Below are 21374 nucleotides of genomic sequence, written 5' to 3' on the forward strand. Positions count from 1 at the left end.
CATCAAGAACAGCATAAGTGTAATGCATTACACTTAAAGCCCCCCCTCCCCGCACAATAACGCAGCAATGCGTAATTGCGTTTGATATTGTAGAACAAACACCATGAATTTCGATTTAAAGCTTTCGTGACTGCAGGGATTCATCTTCTTCGTTCTTTCGGTAAAGTCACGTAGAAGGGAAATGATAAAATAATAAAAAAATATTATATAATAAAATAATTCTCACGACGTTTCGGCCACAACGCAAGCAGCCGTCCTCAGGTGAAGAACCTGAGGACGGCTGCTTGCGTTGTGGCCGAAACGTCGTGAGAATTATTTTATGTCTTCTTGGTTCTTTCGGTAAAGTCACGTAGAAGGGAAGTAATAAAATAATAAAAATAAAACATAATAAAATAATTCTCACGACGTTTCGGCTACAACGCAAGCAGCCGCCTTCTACGTGACTTTACCGAAAGAACCAAGAAGATAAACACCATGAAGTTACTTTCTTCGCCATTCATTGAATTTACAGACCCGAGTCAGGCCCGCTGCTTTATTAAGGCCCCCCACCCCGCGTGGGCATTGAGGGTTTAGTTTGGCCATACTTCCACCATGCGCATCGCAAATTCAACGTAATCAAGGCTTATGCCGTGTCCATGATGGCCCAGATGTCTTGTGACCCCCCTATTCAATCCTCTGAAGCTTAATGTTTGTATACCAATGGGTGTGTAATGTAAGCAATATAAAAAGGACATAGCTTAATTTAATAGCATCGTATCAGTCATCTGAAACAAATACGGTTTATTTAAAACAGGAATATGCAAAGGGAAAAAATATGCAAAGAGCAAAAATATCGGTCAATTGGGGGAGCTGAGACATCTGGACGACCCTGGAGATGGCCTCCGTCTACAGTTTGCATTATCCAATTAAGTTGGTCAATCGATTGAAAATTGTCAAAACTTTTACGTGGCGGATGACTCAGAATCCCCGCAGCATCGTGCACCTCCGAGGTCAGCAGACCCCCCCACCGCTCCAACATCACGCCAAGTTCGTCACCAAGCCCTGCCCAACAGCTCCCGTCCAGTAGCACACGTGGGCAAAGATACAACTCTGTTGCAAATTGCATTGCCCGATTACTCGAGTAATTGAATCGATAATCGGTCACCAATCAGATATCCCAACTCTAACCTCGGTGACGCAAAGCCAGATTCGGAAATGAGATGAACCTTCAGTTTAACTTGTATGCGAATATTCACCGAAACTAATTGGGTAAATTACTGTACTGCAAAAATGTGTCTTGCCACTGCACCGAAAAAATTTCCTCACCCGTATTACTGTGCAAACATTGTGTTCCAATGGCAGGTAAAAGCCTGCAAGCAAATGTATGGTCGTACAACTTTAATGAAACAGGTCGGAGTAATACCACAATGAGCAACAAGACAATGGGGAGGGGGTCATTGGTTTGCTTTAATAATTAAAGGCCAAGACAAAAGACTTTCAAAAAGCATATTTTATTCATCGCTCTTTTTTCATCTTATCACTACGTGTACACAGAACAGTACATTATATCAAAGCACTATGCCAGATAAACCGTGTCATTTCCTTTCCTGGTAAATTATAGCTTGCAAAGCAACGTTCCATTTTAAAATGAAATTAAATTAACCGTTTGTGTGAGAAATAATGAACACATTTGCTGGGTTTTGTGATTAGGACCCAGCGTTTGGTACAAACAAGACCGGCTTCTAGTTGCAAAAAAGGGCACTTGAGATACGTTTATGAAAATGGAAGCATTATTCTAAATATAAATGAGTTGTCTCGTAAATAGAAAAAATGCCTTAATCAGCACAAAGCCACTTTTCTTGGGTCCTTTTGAAATACGAACATCGCGATCGCCAATGCTTGCAGCCACTCATTACTCAAACTTGATGCCTTGTGCCAATGGTAGGTTCTTGCTGTAGTTGATAGTGCTGTGAAACATTAAAAACAGTGTATAGATATAATTAGCGGTATTTAAATATTGAAAAGGAACAAAAGTAATAATCGCCAACTATTCTTGTTAAAATTCATTGATAAAATGTGAACTGTTTTTCGTCTTGTTGTACACCTGCAATTGAATCACAAAATTAAATATTTTAATGATGAATATTGTAAGGTTCAAATGTAACTTTACGTTATTGACAAATGTGTTGAGGTTTTTTTTATATATACACACACACATAATGAGTGTATTACTATTTACTTAAATTATTTGTAGTTAGCTCAATAGCAACTATTAGTTAACTCTTCATATGCAGTTTTTTTTTTAACTGGTCATGTTTTAAAATGTAAAAATCTAATCAGGCCCCATGGTGTAGAATGCAGTCTCAAACCCGTATTACCCTCTCTCTCTCTAGCCTCTCTAAGAAAGGACATTGCCCTAAACATCGCTTGTGATATGTTCATTGAGAGGCCACTCAAGGTGCTTTTGACGAGCCTGTTAACTTGTATTCTTAGGTTTTTTCGGTTAAGTCACGTAGGTAAAACATCAAAATTAATGAAAATAAAATAAAAACAAAAATCACGACGTTTCGGAGGCAACACAAGTCTCCGTCATCAGGTGGGACCGTCACAGCCAGATTAGCTGCATCAAGTGAGGCAATGATTCAAGATGTAATCCCTTAAAAGCGAGTTGAGGGGGGAGGAGAGGGAGGGGGGAGCTCATCAGAATATGGTAGCCAATGAATGGAAACGTATCGGGAGGGAGGGGGGCGGGGCCAAAAGGGTGGGCGACGGCGTGGAAGCGATTGTGCGCAAGCGACAAACTACTGCACACGCCAACACAATGGACAGAGAGGGGGAGGGGAGGTCTGATACACATGATAGACAAAAGAACGAAAATGCCCATGTTTATACCAATGCTGGCTGAACAATGAAGAGAGTACTGTTAAAAATAACTGGGGATGTTAACACTCGGTAAAGTAAAGTAAAATAGTACCTGTCAGGTAAGATGGTCCAAAAAATTGTAATTAAGTCTTTTTTGCGTGGTTGATAACATCTTTCCAATGATTACTAAGTTTGTACCCATCATCACGGTTGAAATTATGTCTGTGTTTGTATATTTGTATGGCTTCGTGTACAAACCTTGGATGGTAGCCGGGAGGTTTGCAGAGAACCTTGGTCTCGGAAAAGACAATTTCATGAGAGCCCACCGAGTTGTAGCAATGATCGGCAACGGCAGAAGAATCAGTTCTGCCGTGTTTCAGATCTGACTTGTGCTCGCGGACACGATCAGAAACATGACGTTTCGTTTCTCCAATGTAGCAATCACCACAAATGCAACTCAATTTGTAGACTCCAGGATACTGTAAGTCAGGAACGACATCCTTCACAGATGGAATCAGATCACGGATTTTATGCACTGTACTGAATCGGACTTGGATCTTATGTTTGTTTAGAATTTTTGAGATCTTTTTGGTCACGCCAGCTATGTATGGTAACGTGATGGTTTTGGTCGGAGTTTCATGTGGCTGTTTCTGTGTGGTGGGAGAGACAAACATAAGATCCAAGTCCGATTCAGTACAGTGCATAAAATCCGTGATCTGATTCCATCTGTGAAGGATGTCGTTCCTGACTTACAGTATCCTGGAGTCTACAAATTGAGTTGCATTTGTGGTGATTGCTACATTGGAGAAACGAAACGTCATGTTTCTGATCGTGTCCGCGAGCACAAGTCAGATCTGAAACACGGCAGAACTGATTCTTCTGCCGTTGCCGATCATTGCTACAACTCGGTGGGCTCTCATGAAATTGTCTTTTCCGAGACCAAGGTTCTCTGCAAACCTCCCGGCTACCATCAAAGGTTTGTACACGAAGCCATACAAATATACAAACACAGACATAATTTCAACCGTGATGATGGGTACAAACTTAGTAATCATTGGAAAGATGTTATCAACCACGCAAAAAAGACTTAATTACAATTTTTTGGACCATCTTACCTGACAGGCACTATTTTACTTTACTTTACCGAGTGTTAACATCCCCAGTTATTTTTAACAGTACTCTCTTCATTGTTCAGCCAGCATTGGTATAAACATGGGCATTTTCGTTCTTTTGTCTATCATGTGTATCAGACCTCCCCTCCCCCTCTCTGTCCATTGTGTTGGCGTGTGCAGTAGTTTGTCGCTTGCGCACAATCGCTTCCACGCCGTCGCCCACCCTTTTGGCCCCGCCCCCCCTCCCTCCCGATACGTTCCATTCATTGGCTACCATATTCTGATGAGCTCCCCCCTCCCTCTCCTCCCCCCTCAACTCGCTTTTAAGGGATTACATCTTGAATCATTGCCTCACTTGATGCAGCTAATCTGGCTGTGACGGTCCCACCTGATGACGGAGACTTGTGTTGCCTCCGAAACGTCGTGATTTTTGTTTTTATTTTATTTTATTTTATTTTCATTAATTTTGATGTTTTACCTACGTGACTTTACCGAAAAAACCTAAGAATATGATTCCTTGCAGTCACGAAAGCTTCAATCCTGTTAAGTTGCTTATAGTAACCTTAGATGCATTAATTGTGTTTTAGACTCGGTATACGAAAACTATGCCCAGTTATCAGAACGGTTCATGTACAAACACGTTTGAAAGGGAGATGAACCAAGTTGACTCGCTCCAAGTGCAGTGTTCCGTATTTGGGCTGTGTGTCGAGCATTTCCTCTCTCAAGCTTCCACCACACACAGCTGCATACATCTTCAGGAGCCAAGTTGTGCGCGGCGAAAGCCCGAGAGAAGAAACACTCTACATACAACCCAACCCGGAAAAACGGCACTTGGATTTCAAGCGGCTGCGAAAACTCAAGTGTTATCAAGTTTAACTTGTTGACAAGCAGAGTAACTACGGGCACCATTTGCTTTTGAACATATACATTCATCGTAAATATAAATCATTCATTTACGACTTGTATTGCCTTACAATGCACATTTGTAACTGTTGCAGGCTACATTTAAAGGCCTCGTTCTCACCAAGTGGACCGCCGCATGTAGTGCTTCCAAGAATCGCTGCCAGACTCACGGCCCCCACCAGTGTGCTTCTCTCCACCTGCATGCAAAGAGATACAGGGACAGTGGGGGCATGTGTGACCACAGTACACGTATTGTACACAAAACCTACGTCGGTGAGAGGATAAAGGTGCGGCCCTGCAATTGCATGCTCACACCACTGCTGGTGGAATCATCTCTACATGACTGAGGGCTCCAGAGAGCCCCTCTACATGATATTTGGCCTCCACTTCCACACTGGTCAGACGTATTGGACGAGGGTTTGAAATATTCACACTTCACCTCACCGAGTGAGACAGTCTAGTCGACGTACTGTGGTGTACCCGTGTATACTGCAGGCTGAACAGAGGCGGGTGAGATTGAATAAACCTTCACTGGAACCGGTGACCTCTGTAAATCTCGTGGTGCTAACCCCAACGCTACGGCAACGCCATGGCAGCATCAAGCCGGGTGCATAGTCTCACGATTCACAGCCCATTTGTCAATCTACTGCTGGATGAAGACCACCCCATGCAGTGTCAGTCCTTGTGGGATTGTTTGACCATACTTCACCGTGTTGGTCAGTGAGGGGTGGAGCGTTGAGACAATATTGAGCGCACCGCGCTATGAATCCGATGAATTTGCAGTCATGGAGAGCTATCACAAGTGGCGAGTGTGACCTTAGCTGATCCTGTTCCTCCCGCACCCCCTCCCACCAAACAGCCCCCGCTCCCCCACTTCACCAATCCAAAATGTATTTAGAAGAGATGTAGAATGATCTGAAGAATCAATCAACTGTTGCCACATTTATATTTAAGATCTGCAATGTCTCTAAGTCCATAGTCTTGTCTTGACTGTTATCAAAGTCCTCGCTGCACACGTTACGTAAAGATGCTCTCCGCCAGCTGGTGTTGTACACGGCAGAGATGCAAGAGGAATTTTAACAACCTTAGAACACTGCAGCGGAAAGTTATTTCCAACCAAATCAATATCACTAAATCCATTGTTCCGATAGCACATGCATTAAATCAGCAGACAAAGCAGCACTTACCAAAGGCACCACCAATCTCGGCACCACTCGTTGGGATGTTCACATTCACGATTCCACAGTCAGAACCTTTTGGCCTGAAATTATAGCAGCATTTTTGTGGGTTTCAGACGTCTGAGATGTATTTTTGTTTTCAGCTATTTACAAATGCACCCCTAAAGGGCCATTTTTTAAGCCAGCCTTTTCATTTTAAGAGCTCACGACAACAGCAAGAACACATCTTCCAATCAAGTGCGTCACTGGTCAGTTATTGTTTTATCCTATTAACCAAGTCTCAATTACAGAAAATGTCATTCAACTAGAAGCTAATTCGCTCAATTCACAGTATCAGTATAAAAAAAAAAGTACACTTAGAAACAAGCACATTTGCTGAGCAATTTAGCAACTTATCTGGTCAAGATGTGTTTTAATCGCCAACACATGTATTCATACGATTGTCATCTTCCCGAGTTAAATTCCTGGCCATGGCTAACATGCATGGTAATTATCTGAACCGGTCCTGGGCCTCCCTTAGGTCGACTCAATCTTACACGAGTACCCAGAGCAGTGTGTCAAAATCAGTGCTGAGGAGACAAAGGCGGTCGAGTGTGGTGCTGCATGTCATGCCAAACTTCGTAGAGTCCCGCTATAACCACAGGGGACCTCGGTTCCTTGCCAATCTGCACGTTAAACTGCATGGCGTGAACTTGTTGGCAAAGCTGTATACGTGAACTACAAATGCAATTGCACTGTTGTTTACCACAATTACTACCCTTACCCAAGCCATGTGAAGATTCTCCCCAGGTCCTGGGTAAAGATGCTGCTAGACAGACCTTGCTTCACCTCATTGTTCCACGCAATGGCCTCTTCAAAAGCCTGTACACCACATACCAAAGTTCAAAGTTCATTTATTAGGTATAGCCCTGTGAGCCATTCGGCTCTTGAATCAGGTGCAACCGCAACAAAAAAAAACAAGAAAACATCTTAAAGTGACTATGTGCAAACAGAAAATCCAAGAAAAGACAGCAAAATATTGCAGAAAAAATCACCGTACACCAACCCTGTGCAAATATCCCAGTGGGATGCAAATCAAACAACAACAACCACAAGACAACTTAGATTAAAACATCTTCATTACACCCACACACAGCTCGAGTTCAATACACTTTAGAGCCTGATGGCACATTGAACCAACACAAAAATAAAATATATGCAGAAATAAATCTTGCGAGAAGAAACGTCCAAACAGTACGTTTCAGAAAAAGTCTAATGAAAGCGGAAATACCTACTAATTATAAAAACAGTGAGCTCGTTGTAGCCGTATGCCCCATCAGAGATGAAGAGTAGTAAGTATATATACAGTACATCACTTATCTGACGAGCTGGGGACTGAGGTATACGTTAAAAGGTCGGATATGTGAATATCTATAGAAATGACAGTTACACCACCGTGCACAAACACTGTGCTGGGTGTGGCCGGTTATAATTGGCCAGGGCGGGATATGTGACAATCAAACATGCGACATTGTTCCGTACATTAAAAGTGTAATCTAATCGTGTAGAACGCTTACCTTAAATTTCAGGACGTAGAGCACTGGAGCGAACGTCTCCTGGTGAACGATGCCGGCGTCATGCTTCAGGCCTGTGATGATGGTTGGCTCCACAAAGTTTCCAGGTCGGTCAATAACCTAGAAAAATAAAAATGCACATTGTATCTTCTTGGTTCTTTCGGTAAAGTCACGTAGAAGGGAAGTAATAAAATGATAAAAATAAAACATAATATTATATTATTTTATTTTATTATGTTTTATTTTTATTATTTTATTACTTCCCTTCTACGTGACGTTACCAAAAGAACCAAGAAGATGAATCCCTGCAGTCACGAAAGCTTTAAATCGAAATATGCACATTGTATCTTTGTAATTTTTACAATTCAGCTCCTGCACCCTTCAAATCAACCGCAAGTCAAAGAACCGCATTAAACTGGACACTCCCAGACCTCATGATCATGCGGTTCACAACCCGCAATGTGGACCACAACTATTTCGTCTGTAACTAAAACACTACCCTCCTGGGCATGTTGAACTACATTCTTCGACAAGCACACACTGGCCAAAAATTTGCATGAACCTGTGGTTTTCACTGTGGCATGCTATTGCACAGTTCCCATAGAGTTAAGTTCTACATTTACATCCCTTTGTCGTATGTATGTATGTTGAACTTCTTTCGCACTCTACGTAGCTAACCGTGCTAATAAGAAACACAAAAAACTCTTCTAAAGAAATTAGTTGTCAATCCACTGCTGCATAAAGGCCTAGTGTTGGGTCCTAAGTGTCATCTGCTCATACTTGACAACAGTTTGGATATTACTTGCCATCCATGGATGGCAATCAAACTTAAATCACCCAATTTCCTGATACATTTTCTTATGACTGAAATACATTAAGACAATGTACATTAATTTGTTTTTGTTTTGCTAAAGACAAGCCACTGGCTGTCTGTTTATGTGCCATTTACAATGACATTAAGGATGCTCAGAAAATCATTAGGTAGAATAGACAGACTTGCAGTTTGCGACAGCCTTGTTTATAAAAAAAAATCTCAGGGTAAAGTGGATTTGTACAATTCTTCTGCCAACAACATTTCAAATGTGAAGATGTTAAACAAATAAGAAATTGCTGGGCTGATACTTAAAAATGTAACTCCATAGGTATTGCAAACAAACGGACCTTGCCACCACACGCCACAGTTCCTCCTTGCTTCACAGCCTGTTCCACCGCTGCCTTGAACATCTCCACCGATTGCTTGGTATGCAGCGGCCCGTACAAGGTATTAGCTGGACAGAAATGCCAAGATTGCTTAAGTTACTTTCCGTATAACTTTAAGTGCCACAACAGCTTTTTAAGCCATTCCAATAAATGCCAAGGACTTAATGTAATGAAGCTGTCAGCGATTTATAGATGTTAATCTTTTCCCAAAATTGGCATTCCTTGGGAAGCAGGTGTTGAATTATTTAAATGTCAAATGAATTTAGCGTGAAAATGCTGAACAGAATTTTTTGCCAATGTCTGCAAGAGTTCATGGATGGGTCACGTCCCACTAGGAATTCACTCAACTTTCTTGCCGACAGAGATGTAATAGCTTTTGAAAGAAGTTTAACACGTAGGCTTTTGCGACCAATTTTATTATTTTGAAAGGAGTCTATTGAAAGAGGAATTTACTAAAATCCAGGAGCTGAGTTTTGGATTCCAGAGCCCTTACCATCCAGAGGATCTCCAATGCGAACCTGTTTGTAGGCTTTCACCAATGATTCCACCACCTTATCATGAATGCTCTCGTGCAAAATCTGGGCAGGAAAGTGGCACAGCACGTTCAATCAATCAATCAATGAGGTTTATTTAGGACTGTTTGAGATCCACCGAGACAATGCCTCTTTTTCAAGGGAGTTGAAAAGGCCTTCCATTTAGATTTAATCTTCTCAATTAGTATTGATCAACAATCAATTATCTATCACATATTAAACCACATACAAAAATAAAAAAAATTTGCAGCTGCATGATAAAGAAGAAGAAAAAAACACAATGCATATGCTCTACACTGCAATCGGAGTGCTACATTATGTCAAATATAACAACACGTATATTATTATATTATTTGTTTATGCAAGAAATACTCTATAAATAAATAAACAAATTCTGGAGTAAGAGGTAGCCAGGTGGCACAGATGTAAGAGTGCCGAGTTGGCAGAGATGAGATTCTGGGTTCAAATTCAGGATGCTACCTGTGATTAAAACTGGGTTCCTCAGGTATAGCGAGGTGATGTTCTCAGTCCGGTTACCAAAGATGATTATATAAAATTAAATTTTACACTCGATTTAGCTAAATTCCAGCTCTGAGCATTAAAAATTATAATGGTTTGAATGTCACGTGACAATCTCACAGAAGAACTTGTGCCCCCTCGTGTGGAAAAGATAGAAAAGCAATTCTAGATTTGAAGCTTTCGTGACTGCAAGGAATCATCTTCTTAGGTTTTTTCGGTAAAGTCACGTAGAAAGTAAAATAAAATAAAAACAAAAATCACGACGTTTCGGAGGCAACACAAGTCTCCGTCATCAGGTGGGACCGTCACAGCCAGATTAGCTGTATCAAGTGAGGCAATGATTCAAGATGTAATCCCTCAACTCGCTTTTAAGGGATTACATCTTGAATCATTGCCTCACTTGATACAGCTAATCTGGCTGTGACGGTCCCACCTGATGACGGAGACTTGTGTTGCCTCCGAAACGTCGTGATTTTTGTTTTTATTTTATTTTACTTTCTACGTGACTTTACCGAAAAAACCTAAGAAGATGATAGAAAAGCAATTTCAAGGATTTTCTTTAAAATTTATGTCCTGTGAAAATTGCATCTGATGATTGTCTGACACATGGGGCGCACTGCTCTGTAAGATTTGCCGATTAATTTGCCTGAAAGTACAAATTAAACAAATTGGTAAAATTTATTTGGATGTTTTGTCGGTTCCATTTATGAGTGTTTGGTAAATCTAAGAGTGGGTGTTAATTGGTCAGATCTATTCACCTATCTGTTTACTATGATCAGCCTACATAGCCTGCTTGTACAATGGCCAACCTTTCACCTGCACTGCCTTACCAGCCTGCGGGTAGTGGTGCAACGCTGTCCAGCTGTCCCCACTGCAGCAAAGAGCACTGCGGGGATCACCAGATTCAGGTCTGCATCGTCCATTACTGCCAAGACAAAAACAAGCACATTTGTAACCACAAAGATGCACTCGGAACATAAAAACACAGTGTGCAAGAGATCCTTTTCCAATTTAGTTTACCCTCGTACAAACGGAACCTGCGTGCAACGTTAATTTTGGTAACAAAATGTCAACGGCAGTTTTTTCTTCGTCAATCATGACTATGAGTGCACAAAAATCATCAAGCGTGACGATTATTACAGCTACCCACCAAAGCATGGCAGACTATGATGAGATGAGATGAAATTAACTTGTCTGAATGAAGACGCAGACTAAGATAATTTAATAACGTCATTAGAGACTTTCAGTGCATTGAGGAAGAACAAAAATGGTAATTGACTATATATGTATAAAAAATATATTTTCTAAGTATCCTGATTGGCTGACATGATGACATTAGTGGTGGAGGGGGGGGTGGGGAATTGTGCAACCAACGTACAAACATTTGATCAGAATCTTAAGTTATACTGGAGGAATCCGATGAGCTATAAAGCTTTTTTTCACAGTTGTCCAGTCGGGGCGGGTCAGACGTTTCAACAACAAACAATGCACAGACACGATAGGAAGGCAAAGTATACAAATACAAAATATATTTTATTTTACAACAAAGCCAAATAAGCTATTAGCTTCTTTTTCAGAAGCGACCTGGCCACAAATGATAGCTCAACAAAGTGGATAATCATGTGGAAATGCATAGCAGCTAAATAATCCATTTTTATTATTATTTTATTATTTCCATTCTACGTGACTTTACCGAAAGAACCAAGAAGATGAATCCCTGCAGTCACAAAAGCTTTAAATCGAAATCCAGTGCATTACATTTTTGACTGCTGTCGTCAAACAGACACATAGAATGACAAAATGGAATCCACAGACTATGGCCTGACTAAAATGCCACAGGCTGCCGTCAACTAGATTAATACTAAGATACATTTAAATTATGACTATATTAACAATGTTTGCATACCAATGATGGCATTGTTTCCCCCAAGCTCCAGCAGCTTGTTACCTGATGGAAAAGACGTCATATGAAACAATTAAGGAATTTAATCACAATGTAGTAATATCATTATTAAATTGCATGTGTTTTTCAGATCAATCCATTGCTCTTTGATTTGCTTACCAAAGCGTTCTTGTACCATGAGAGCCACCTGCTTGCCTACTGGGGTACTGCCAGTAAAGGACACCAGCGGTATACGCTCATCTCGTGCAATAGCCGTGCTGCAATAGAAATAAAAACATTGTTCCAAAGACATAGGGCAATTTTTTTTTTAAAGCAGCAAAGAATGTAGTATGTTGAACTTCTTTTGCACCGTAAATCGCCAACCGTGCTTATCGGAGATGTGGTTGTATACTGATGTGTCACATCATGGTGTACAACCAACGAGAAGATGGAGAAATTCAATCAACATGTGTGCAGGTGCCAGATGGATTGTAGCATCTTAGGAGTGTGTGATTTGGCGGCAGTTTGGGGAGGCCTTCATCTCACAGTGGATTGACCATGGCTGACGATGATAGCGACATTTGTTTTGACCATGGCTGATGATGATAGCGACATACGTATAACGTATAATTCACTATGATTGTTACAATTGTGTAAATGCAGTGTTTTATATAGACACATAAAGCATTTAAGTGGGTGTTGTTGAGACAAATCTCCAATGCTCCATTTCACACATACCCAATGTCAGCGCCACCAGTAGTCAATGAGCAAATAGCTCCAGGAAGATTATTGCTCTCCAAAACCTCTGCAACAATTCTGATTTTGGAATATAAAAGAGACATTAGAAGACGCATCTTGCAATTATAAATAAGCAACTCAATCATCGATCAGACAATAAACACCTCATTCAAGACCTAATCATCACACCTCCTGACTTTTACATTCTTCGAAGACACTGGTGTACCCACCAACTGCAACCAAAACATCAACAGGCCACTGCGCACATCTCCTTCATAAATAGAAAATAAAAGACAAGCCACAGTGCGAAAGTGGCCATGCAACCCAAACTACTGACCATGTAGCTAAACCACTGTAGTATGCTCTCCCGCAATGGAGGAATAGCTATACTACACAAGCTCTCTCTTGGCGCCCTCTCACCGTGGCTAGTAGACCTCGACATTTCGTTCCTGAAAATATCGCCATAGGCAAGAATAGAAGAGAATGTATTACAGATCATATGCAGGTTAAAACATCATTCTAATTGGAAAAGTAAGTGGGCTTTGGCAGGGTACGATTGCCATTGGACAATAATGACAGTGGCAGCCAAGGGAATGAATGAGTCTGAGAAGACGTCCACCGAGGGGATGGAGGGATGAAACAAGCCGTGTGTAGGCGCTAGATGGATTGTTGCATCAAATCATTGTGAGAAATGGTGACAGTTTGGGGAGGCCTTCATCCAGCAGTGGATTGACTAGGGCTGATCAACTCTATAAAATATGATGATGAAATGTCATATTTAAATATACAGGCCTTAGTCCTGAAACTAAATTAATGGAAATGTAGCAGCTCACCTGGTAACAGCCACACTTGTTAGTGGAGTGGTTGGTGCACCTTTCCTAAAAGAACAAAATCGCAAGGCAAATCAAAACTCTGTGACTTGGCAGATGTCCCTCTGCTACATAACATGCATGCAGCACCGGCATGAAAATGGAAGTGCCCTACCTCTAGGGGGGGTGATGTTGCTATGCCATTTTTTCCCCTCAATTAATTTGCGAGCAATTATCAAATTTAGACCATGGCTACAGCACACTCGTCCTACCCTCATTCGAATGTCACGAAATCTTTAACGTCCACTGTGAAGCAATGGCTCTTATTTATGGTCCACGTGCCCAGTGTAGCATCTGCTCAAACAGCGAATCTCTCCCGACAAGCGGCAAACGTGCCGTTGCTCGGTCACGTGACTGCCCTAACACTGTGTATCCAAGAGGCTGAACATAATTAAGCATTGCTCACCACAAACAGCAGTTCCCACAGACAAGCGCAAGTGCATTATTCCAACCATACACAGCCACGGGGAAGTTAAAGGCTGTGATGACTCCCACTAGACCCACTGGATTCCACTGCTCAATCAAGGCATGTCCAGGGCCTAGCACAAGAGAAAATCAGAAATTATTAAACAGTCAAATAACAACGTTTGTAATGAATTACAAATGTGAATAAGTAACAGCAAGTTGTGAGTGCAAATTGAACTTTGCCAAAAAGCTTAACATTTGGATCACTGCAGAGATGAGTTGACATTTAGTTCATGATATAGCCATATAAAAAACTATTGAAACTATTTCTATTTTACGAGGTAAGACCCACAGAGCTAGATAGCTCTTTTTCAGAAGCGACCTGGTCACAATTGATAGCTCAACAAAGTGGCTTATCATTTGGCTATTTACAACTTCCAAATACTGTAAATGCATGTTACTAAATGTGGAGGGAAAAACCGGAGAACCCGGAGAAAAATCCACATAACTACGGGGAGAACATGCAAACTCCAAATATACAGGCATCAGTCTAGATCGAAGCCACGATCTCCTGTATATCAGGCGAGGTAATTAACAGCTCGCCACCGTGGCGCCCCTACAAACCGTTAATTTTGCGCGTGATATGCGGCCAATCATCGCGGAGCGGTAGTGCGTAACGTACGTTCAGAGGGCAGGACTGGGCCGCCAATCATGCGCGACAGCCCCACGGCGTAGTCACAGACGTCTACGTACTCCTGCACCTCTCCGAACCCTTCCACTCCGATCTTGCCCATCTCTAGCGACACCTTCATGCCAACGCATTAACAAACCATGTTAATACATTCAATCGGGGGCTCCTCATAATCTTACGTGCTTTGAACTCGCATATATATATACATGCCAAACTCTATCTGGTGACATGTACTACAGCAACTAGAGCTGTAGGATGTGCATACAAAAACATGTTTTGATTTTTTGTTAATAAATGCATTAAAGTGTTGGGTGTAAAGTGATTAACAATTGCAAAAATAAATCGTGATGGTACTTAATAATAGGCCTTTAACAGCAATAAATCAGCAGTTTAGTTACCAGATTCCCCAAAACTTTTATCTTCTTTCTCAAAGCATCACCAATTTGTCGAACAATTTCACCCCGCTTCGGTGCAGGAATCTGAAGGAAAAAGATAATTACAACATGCATCACTTCATAGACAAATAACATGCAAGCAAAGCTTCTATAGTAATAAAAAAGTAGAAGCAAACTTACATCTGCCCAAACTTTCCACGCCTCATTTGCCTTCTTCACAGTGTCTTCATAATCTGCAAGTGTGGCCTACACGCGGTGAGATACAATGCCGTCTGTTATGAAAAACCAAGCTAACCCATCACACACAAAACATTTCAAAACATTAATATTGTACTTAACGATATTTCAATCAGACAACTGCCATTATTTGTCTTACGATATCCACAACTGCCCTATGACCAGTGCACCTTGCATGCACCCAATATCATCAAAACAAAGCCAGGCAGCGCAAAGCCTGGTTGTCTGTATTTATGTATGTTGAACTTCTTTCGCACTGTACGTAGCCAACCGTGCTAAATCAGAGGTGCAGGGTAAGGTAACAAACTAAACACAAAAGGCAGTTCTAAAGAAATATGTTTTCATTCTAGATTTAAAAGTGCATTAGCTCCAGTGGCTTCCTAATATCCGAAGAGCATTCCAAACGGCTGCAGAAGCGCATCTGAAAGCACGTGATGTAGTGACCATGATTGTTTGATCGCTAGCCAAAAGCCGCTGTGAGGGTGACCCCGCACTGCGTGGGAATACCAGGTGTTTCTAGGCTTCGGATGAGATAGCCAGGAGATGGCAGTAACGCAATGTATCATTGAATCTATCTCGGTGAGGCTTCAAGTGTCATCCCCTCGTATGCACGTGGGGGTTTTCAGGTGCTTGGGTTTGCTCCCAGCCACAAAACTCCTTCAAATGGAACTGGCCAAATATCCCAATCATAACTTTATTGACAAAGTCTTCAGCCTCAGTGAGGCCTTCCTGGATGAACCAAGAACATTGCTTTATTGCTGTCATTTTTGTGTGAAGTCAATCAAAACGACAGCTTGACAGGTGAAGTGATTGAGTCATACCTGGCGCACATGTGCAATGGGTTCATTCGTAGCAGGGCTGTATGACGTCACGAGCTAAACATCCCAACACAAGAGAATCATCAATATAATAAATAAAAACGTGAACTCATTAGCTTGCGCAATCGAGTGGTTTTGCAATATAAGTCGATTGCAGGCATATGTTTAGCAATGTTTTGGTACGTTACAGACACCGTGCAATCCAATCACGACAACGTATTCATATAAAAAGACATGAAGATGTACTTTCTCCGGCAGTACATAGAATAAAAAAGCCACGCAGAAGACGTAGGGTCAATTACAACTCTTCATGAATATTCGCAATGTACTTGAAATTTTAGCTAACATTGCCGATGTAATGCACACCTTGCAATTGGACAGTTGTGATTTCTGATCCTGGTTGTGCGTTGACACATCCCATTATCTCTCTGGGGTCGACAATAATGTTACCACTTTGTGGAGAGGTTAAGAAGTGGTTGTCCTATGGATAGACTCGCCCTAGGAATGTGGAATTTCCACCACTGGCTCTGCAGGACTGTAAACAGATGAGCACCGCCTATTGGAGTTGGTGCTTAAGAAAAAATGAGCCAATGCTCATTCTAGCAGTAAATCACTGACACTTTATACTGGTAGGAACCTCCTGGTTACACCAGCCCACAGGGGATCATTGTGTCCGTCCGTCGTGCAGGGAGGGGCTGAGTGAGAAGGGAGGGGCTGGGTGGGGAGGGTGGGGAGGGGCTGGGTGGGGAGGGTGGGGCTGGTTGGCGCGTGGGAGGGGTGGGGCTGGGTGGGGAGGGGCTGATCACCCCGTGGTGCCCTTATAAAACTCAACGTTTGACCTACTCACGCCGACTTGTGCCCGCCCACACAGTCGGGCATATTTGCGGAATACACCACGCCACCGTTGACCCTGGCCATTGACCGAGCAACCCAACGTTCCTACCAGCTCCCTCCGCAGGAATGTGTTTTGACTGGTATGCAGTGACACATTGCTGTGCAATGCTGGCACAGATGTGTGCTGGCACACGTACATGAGTTTCCAAAATGGAAAAAAGTGACTGCCTTACAGTTCACATATCTGACGTGAACAAACAACTTAGTATCGCATTGCTGGCAAGGAACATTGTCACTGCCTATGTACGTATGTAGAACTTTCGTACCATACGTATCATTTCACAAGTTTCAAGTTTATTTTCAAGTTCATTTATTAGGTATAGCCCTGTGAGCCATTCGGCTCTTGAATCGGGTGCAACCGCAACAAACAAAACATGAACAAGAAAACATCTTAAAGTCACTATGTGCAAACAGAAAATCAAAGAAAAGACAGCAAAATATTGGAGAAAAAGCACCGTACATCAACGCTGTGTGAAAAAATCCCAGTGGGATGCAAGTCAAACAACAACAACCACAAGACAACTTAGATTAAGGCCATCATTCTAACTCTGTACTACAACAAAAAATATGGCCAAACCAAAACACGTTTTCGAAATCACCAAAATAAAGCCATAAAAGCAATGAAACACACACCGACGACAGTTTCAGTCAACGGTGCCTTTATGTGCCAGGGGCAACATGCGAATACCTTCAGCGAATGGAAAACAATCGGCTGACAGGAATAAGGCTGAACATCCAATATCTAATTGAAAGCCACGCGAGATCATTCAGGAGACAACCCAATACACGTAAGTCGATGGGCGTGCCTATATGGTGCAGCGTCACTTGTCGGTATGGCACGACTCTGTGTGCAAATACTGTACACGTCAAACAAAGGCACAGCGTATGACACGTGATATAATGCATCCAAAGCAGCAAAAAAGTGAACTCTGCATTAAAAGAATGGTCATACTTTTATAACGGGGTAAACTAATGCGCTAAATCCCTTTAACTCAGCAGAGATGAAGGACAACTGACCGAAACGTTATTGACGAATGTGTTGAGTTTCTGATGTCTGTACTCGTGCGCCGCTGCCACAGTGGTATCCCAAAAGTTATGCATCAACATCACTGCATTGCATAACACAACGCTCGGCCCGTACACGAGTGCGACTATTTTTAGGCAATTCTAGCAAAGCTGCGAGCTCACCTCCCCGCGCCCTCCCCAGACACCGTTGTACACGCCGTCGTTCTCAGCCCGAAGGCCGAGCTCCTTGAGCCACGCGTACTTGGGCTGCTCTATCAGGAGGCTCGCCATGGCCGAGAGGCAGCGGAGAGACAACGGCGGAGGTGAGTGCAGCGATCGGCCAAGGATGCGGAGGTTCCGTGCGCACAGCATGGCCACCACGTGGCGCTCGTCCCTGCGATCAGCTGAGTGGCCACGTGTGGCGGGGGGGGGTTTAAAAGGGACAACGCCCCCTCGCGCGGACCAATCAGAATCAAGGGGCCAACGATTGCATTCAACAGCTGTCGGATGTTAAAGTTGTGAATTTGTCCTTTCTTGCTAAATTGATGGCAAGCACCTCCAGTAACGTACGTGTTATTTTTTGTGACCAGCTGTGTGGATGACTCAAAGTCCTGATCTGTGGGGAAAAAGAGCTTTATAGCTCATCGGATTTGCCCAGGATAAATACATATTCTGATTCTGAGTTCGCACTGTCACCATCCTAGAATGTCACCCAGGTCTGGGGGGACGCTGGCGGACAAAGTGGAACAACGTGGACGTCCAGAATAAACACCTCATTCCAGACCCAAGCATCGCACGCCTCCTGGTTTGACATTCGCCGTAGACATCAAAAGGCGAATTCGCACTTCCCCTTCGTAAATTGAAAATTAAAGACAAGCCACAGTGCGGCTGTGGCCATGCAACACATTGGAGGAAGAATATAAAACGACACGAACTCTCTAATTTAAGTCCTATCGTGGCTTATCAAACCTGGACATTTCCATTTAGCTCCTGAACATATTTCCATACGCTTGAATAGAAAGCTGAAAGTTTATTTTAACCTCATGTGCAATGAAAACCTGTGTTTAAATGTCAAAACTCCACCTTTGTTTTTTCCCATTTATTTAACCAGATTAAATTAAGTAATCGAGACGTGATATGTTGCTTCTTTTGCAAGGGCGACCTGAGTTTTTATTTTGATTGTGTTTGCTTTGATTTATATTCGCTTAATTTGTGTACCTCGTGGTTACGTTGTTGCTTGTCGTTTTGGTGACCCTTAGTCACTCTTGCTATGCTTATTATCTTGAGTCCTCACCTGGTTAAACAAAACAAACTTGAAAAATAAACTCTCATATGCAACCCTATCACCCGCGACTCACATTTGCGAATACATCCCACAAATATCCGCGTATGAGAGTTCAACTTCACATCAAAAAGGCAAACATCCAAACTGGCCAGCAAAACATGATCTGCAAAACATGATCAGAGAAAAAAAAAACACTTTCAAGTATAAAGAACACTGCAATCTAAGATTTAATCATTAACGACTATATAATAGCAGCCGTGATCTTACTTCAGGATGAATGCCTCCACCTGTACATCGCCACCCCTTCATTCCGTGATGCTACAATCCATCTCCATCCAGCACAAGAGGCAATTTGGTAATTCCATTACTGGTGATCGTCCTGTCGACCTGTTCTTTCATTTGACTGTCATTCCATCCCCAGTCTCTTTCATCGGCCATCATCCCTTTTCGCAATGTGTCTTGGCCAAATCCACTTGCTATTGTAAATACACAAACCTGTCAACCCCTTATCAGTTGCCCTACCTTATTACAGACCAATTCAGACTTTATTGGTCACCCCGTGCTCTTATGAATCTCAATGTTCATCCTACAAAGTTCCATCACAAGGGAGAAACACAAATAGACAAAAATGTGCCCCTATTGAAACTGCTGTACGCCGTATGGGTTGACAGCTATGAATACAATACACTACAAGTATGCCTCTGATTAATTTTTTGTTTCCTGATCCATGTCCCTTTTCTGTCTCCGTGTCACTCCAAGCATATTGTTTCCTTTGTCCATGTTTCTGATATATTTCGTGGCTGGCGGCATGCACTGATCACTGTTTCATTGCTTTCATGGCTTTATTTTGGTAATTTCGAAAAACAATTTGGTTTGGCCATGTTTGTTTGTTGTAGTACAGAGTTAGACTGATGGCCTTAATCTAAGTTGTCTTGTGGTTGTTGTTGTTGTTTGACTTGCATCCCACTGGGATTTTTGCACACAGCGTTGGTGTACGGTGCTTTTTCTGCAATATTTTTCTGTCTTTTCTTGGATTTTCTGTTTGCACTTAGTCACATGTTCACTTTAAGATGTTTTCTTGTTCATGTTTTTGTTTGTTGCGGTTGCACCCGATTCAAGAGCCGAATGGCTCACAGGGCTATACCTAATAAATGAACTTGAAATAAATGAACTTGAATTGATTTGAGCTTTCGTCTCACGGACACATCGGTGTGATCATTTTGATTGTCACTTCATGTTTAATTGGTGCACGTGTTAATTATAAACGTCAGTACTGTTCGTCAACCTTGTCACTGAGATTTATATCCACTACGTGTACGTGCTTCACACTCCAGGTCTCCATTGCAAAACAGAATTGAGCATCACATGTGCTCTCACTTGGTTTAAGTCAAATTAATTATCGTAAGCAGGTGAATGTAGTAAAATTAATGTATAAAGATCCCCCTGTATCCTTAATATGCTGTTGGGGTAAGTGCTGTTAGCTAGCACTTATTAAGGCCGGCACGGCACACGAGGGGGTGGGTGACCAGCACCACACCCGGCCGCCTTTGTCTCCCCCGTGGTGATGTTTAAATACCGCACCCGATATTCATTTGAGGCTGAGTCGACCTGGGGGAGGCCCAGGACCGGCTCATATAATCGCCTGCCGTGAGAGGGAATCGAACTCGGGTGCCCCCGCTGCACCACCGATTACATAAGACGGCATTTGGTAACTCAACGTAACGCCAGTGATGAAGTCTGCGTCTCGCCCCCCCCATACCCTCTACACACCCCCACACCCCCTAAACCCCCCCACACACACCCCCTAAACCCCCCCACACACACCCCCTATACCCCCCCCCACACCCCCTATACCCCCCCCACACCCCCTATACCCCCCCCACACCCCCTATACCCCCCATACCCTCTACACCCCCACCCCCAATACCCACCCCACTCCCCCTGCACCCCATTCACATCTCCCACTCCCCTTCCACGCCCCCTACACCATCCACTCCCTCCACACCCCCTATATCCCCCCCCCCACACTCCCTATACCCCATCCACACCCCCTACAGCCCCGACACACCCCCAATACCCTATACCCCCCTCTCAGAGGTCGCAAACGGGGTTTGATTCCTTACCCGTACTCGGCCGCACCAGGGTCGCAAATGTATCGGGTAGGGTACGGGTATCGGGTAGGGTACGGGTATCGGGTAGGGTACGGGTATCGGGTAGGGTACGGGTATCGGGTACCCGGTTGCGACCTCTGCCCCCTCTCCACCCCTCCTACACCCCCCCAAACCCCCACACCCCTCCACCCCCTACGTAAGATGG

At 42.9% G+C, this 21374-nt stretch overlaps 1 protein-coding gene across 3 annotated transcripts; it reads right to left on the minus strand.

The window, feature by feature from the left end:
• Positions 1-1474: 1474 nt before the first annotated feature.
• Positions 1475-21251, minus strand: ALDH7A1 (aldehyde dehydrogenase 7 family member A1). 3 transcript variants are annotated; one of them, XM_078862123.1, is made up of 19 exons: positions 21182-21251; positions 17957-18177; positions 15878-15931; positions 15000-15065; positions 14823-14903; positions 14416-14539; positions 13735-13867; positions 13293-13337; positions 12460-12537; positions 11902-11999; positions 11746-11787; positions 10670-10764; positions 9281-9365; positions 8749-8855; positions 7591-7707; positions 6798-6895; positions 6044-6117; positions 4978-5053; positions 1475-1946 (listed from the first exon to the last, which is right to left on the minus strand). In XM_078862123.1, the coding sequence occupies exons 2-19, from the start codon at positions 18143-18145 to the stop codon at positions 1892-1894; spliced, it is 1617 nt and encodes a 538-aa protein (XP_078718249.1). In that variant the 5' UTR covers positions 18146-18177; positions 21182-21251; the 3' UTR covers positions 1475-1891. The 3 variants fall into 3 exon arrangements, with proteins under 3 accessions (XP_078718249.1, XP_078718248.1, XP_078718250.1); XM_078862122.1 differs by lacking the exon at positions 21182-21251 and adding an exon at positions 18992-19077; XM_078862124.1 differs by lacking the exons at positions 1475-1946; positions 4978-5053; positions 21182-21251 and adding exons at positions 5750-5897; positions 18992-19067.
• Positions 21252-21374: the final 123 nt, after the last annotated feature.

The sequence above is a fragment of the Lampetra fluviatilis genome, chromosome 13, assembly GCF_964198595.1.
Source record: "Lampetra fluviatilis chromosome 13, kcLamFluv1.1, whole genome shotgun sequence".
NCBI classification, from domain to species: domain Eukaryota; kingdom Metazoa; phylum Chordata; class Hyperoartia; order Petromyzontiformes; family Petromyzontidae; genus Lampetra; species Lampetra fluviatilis.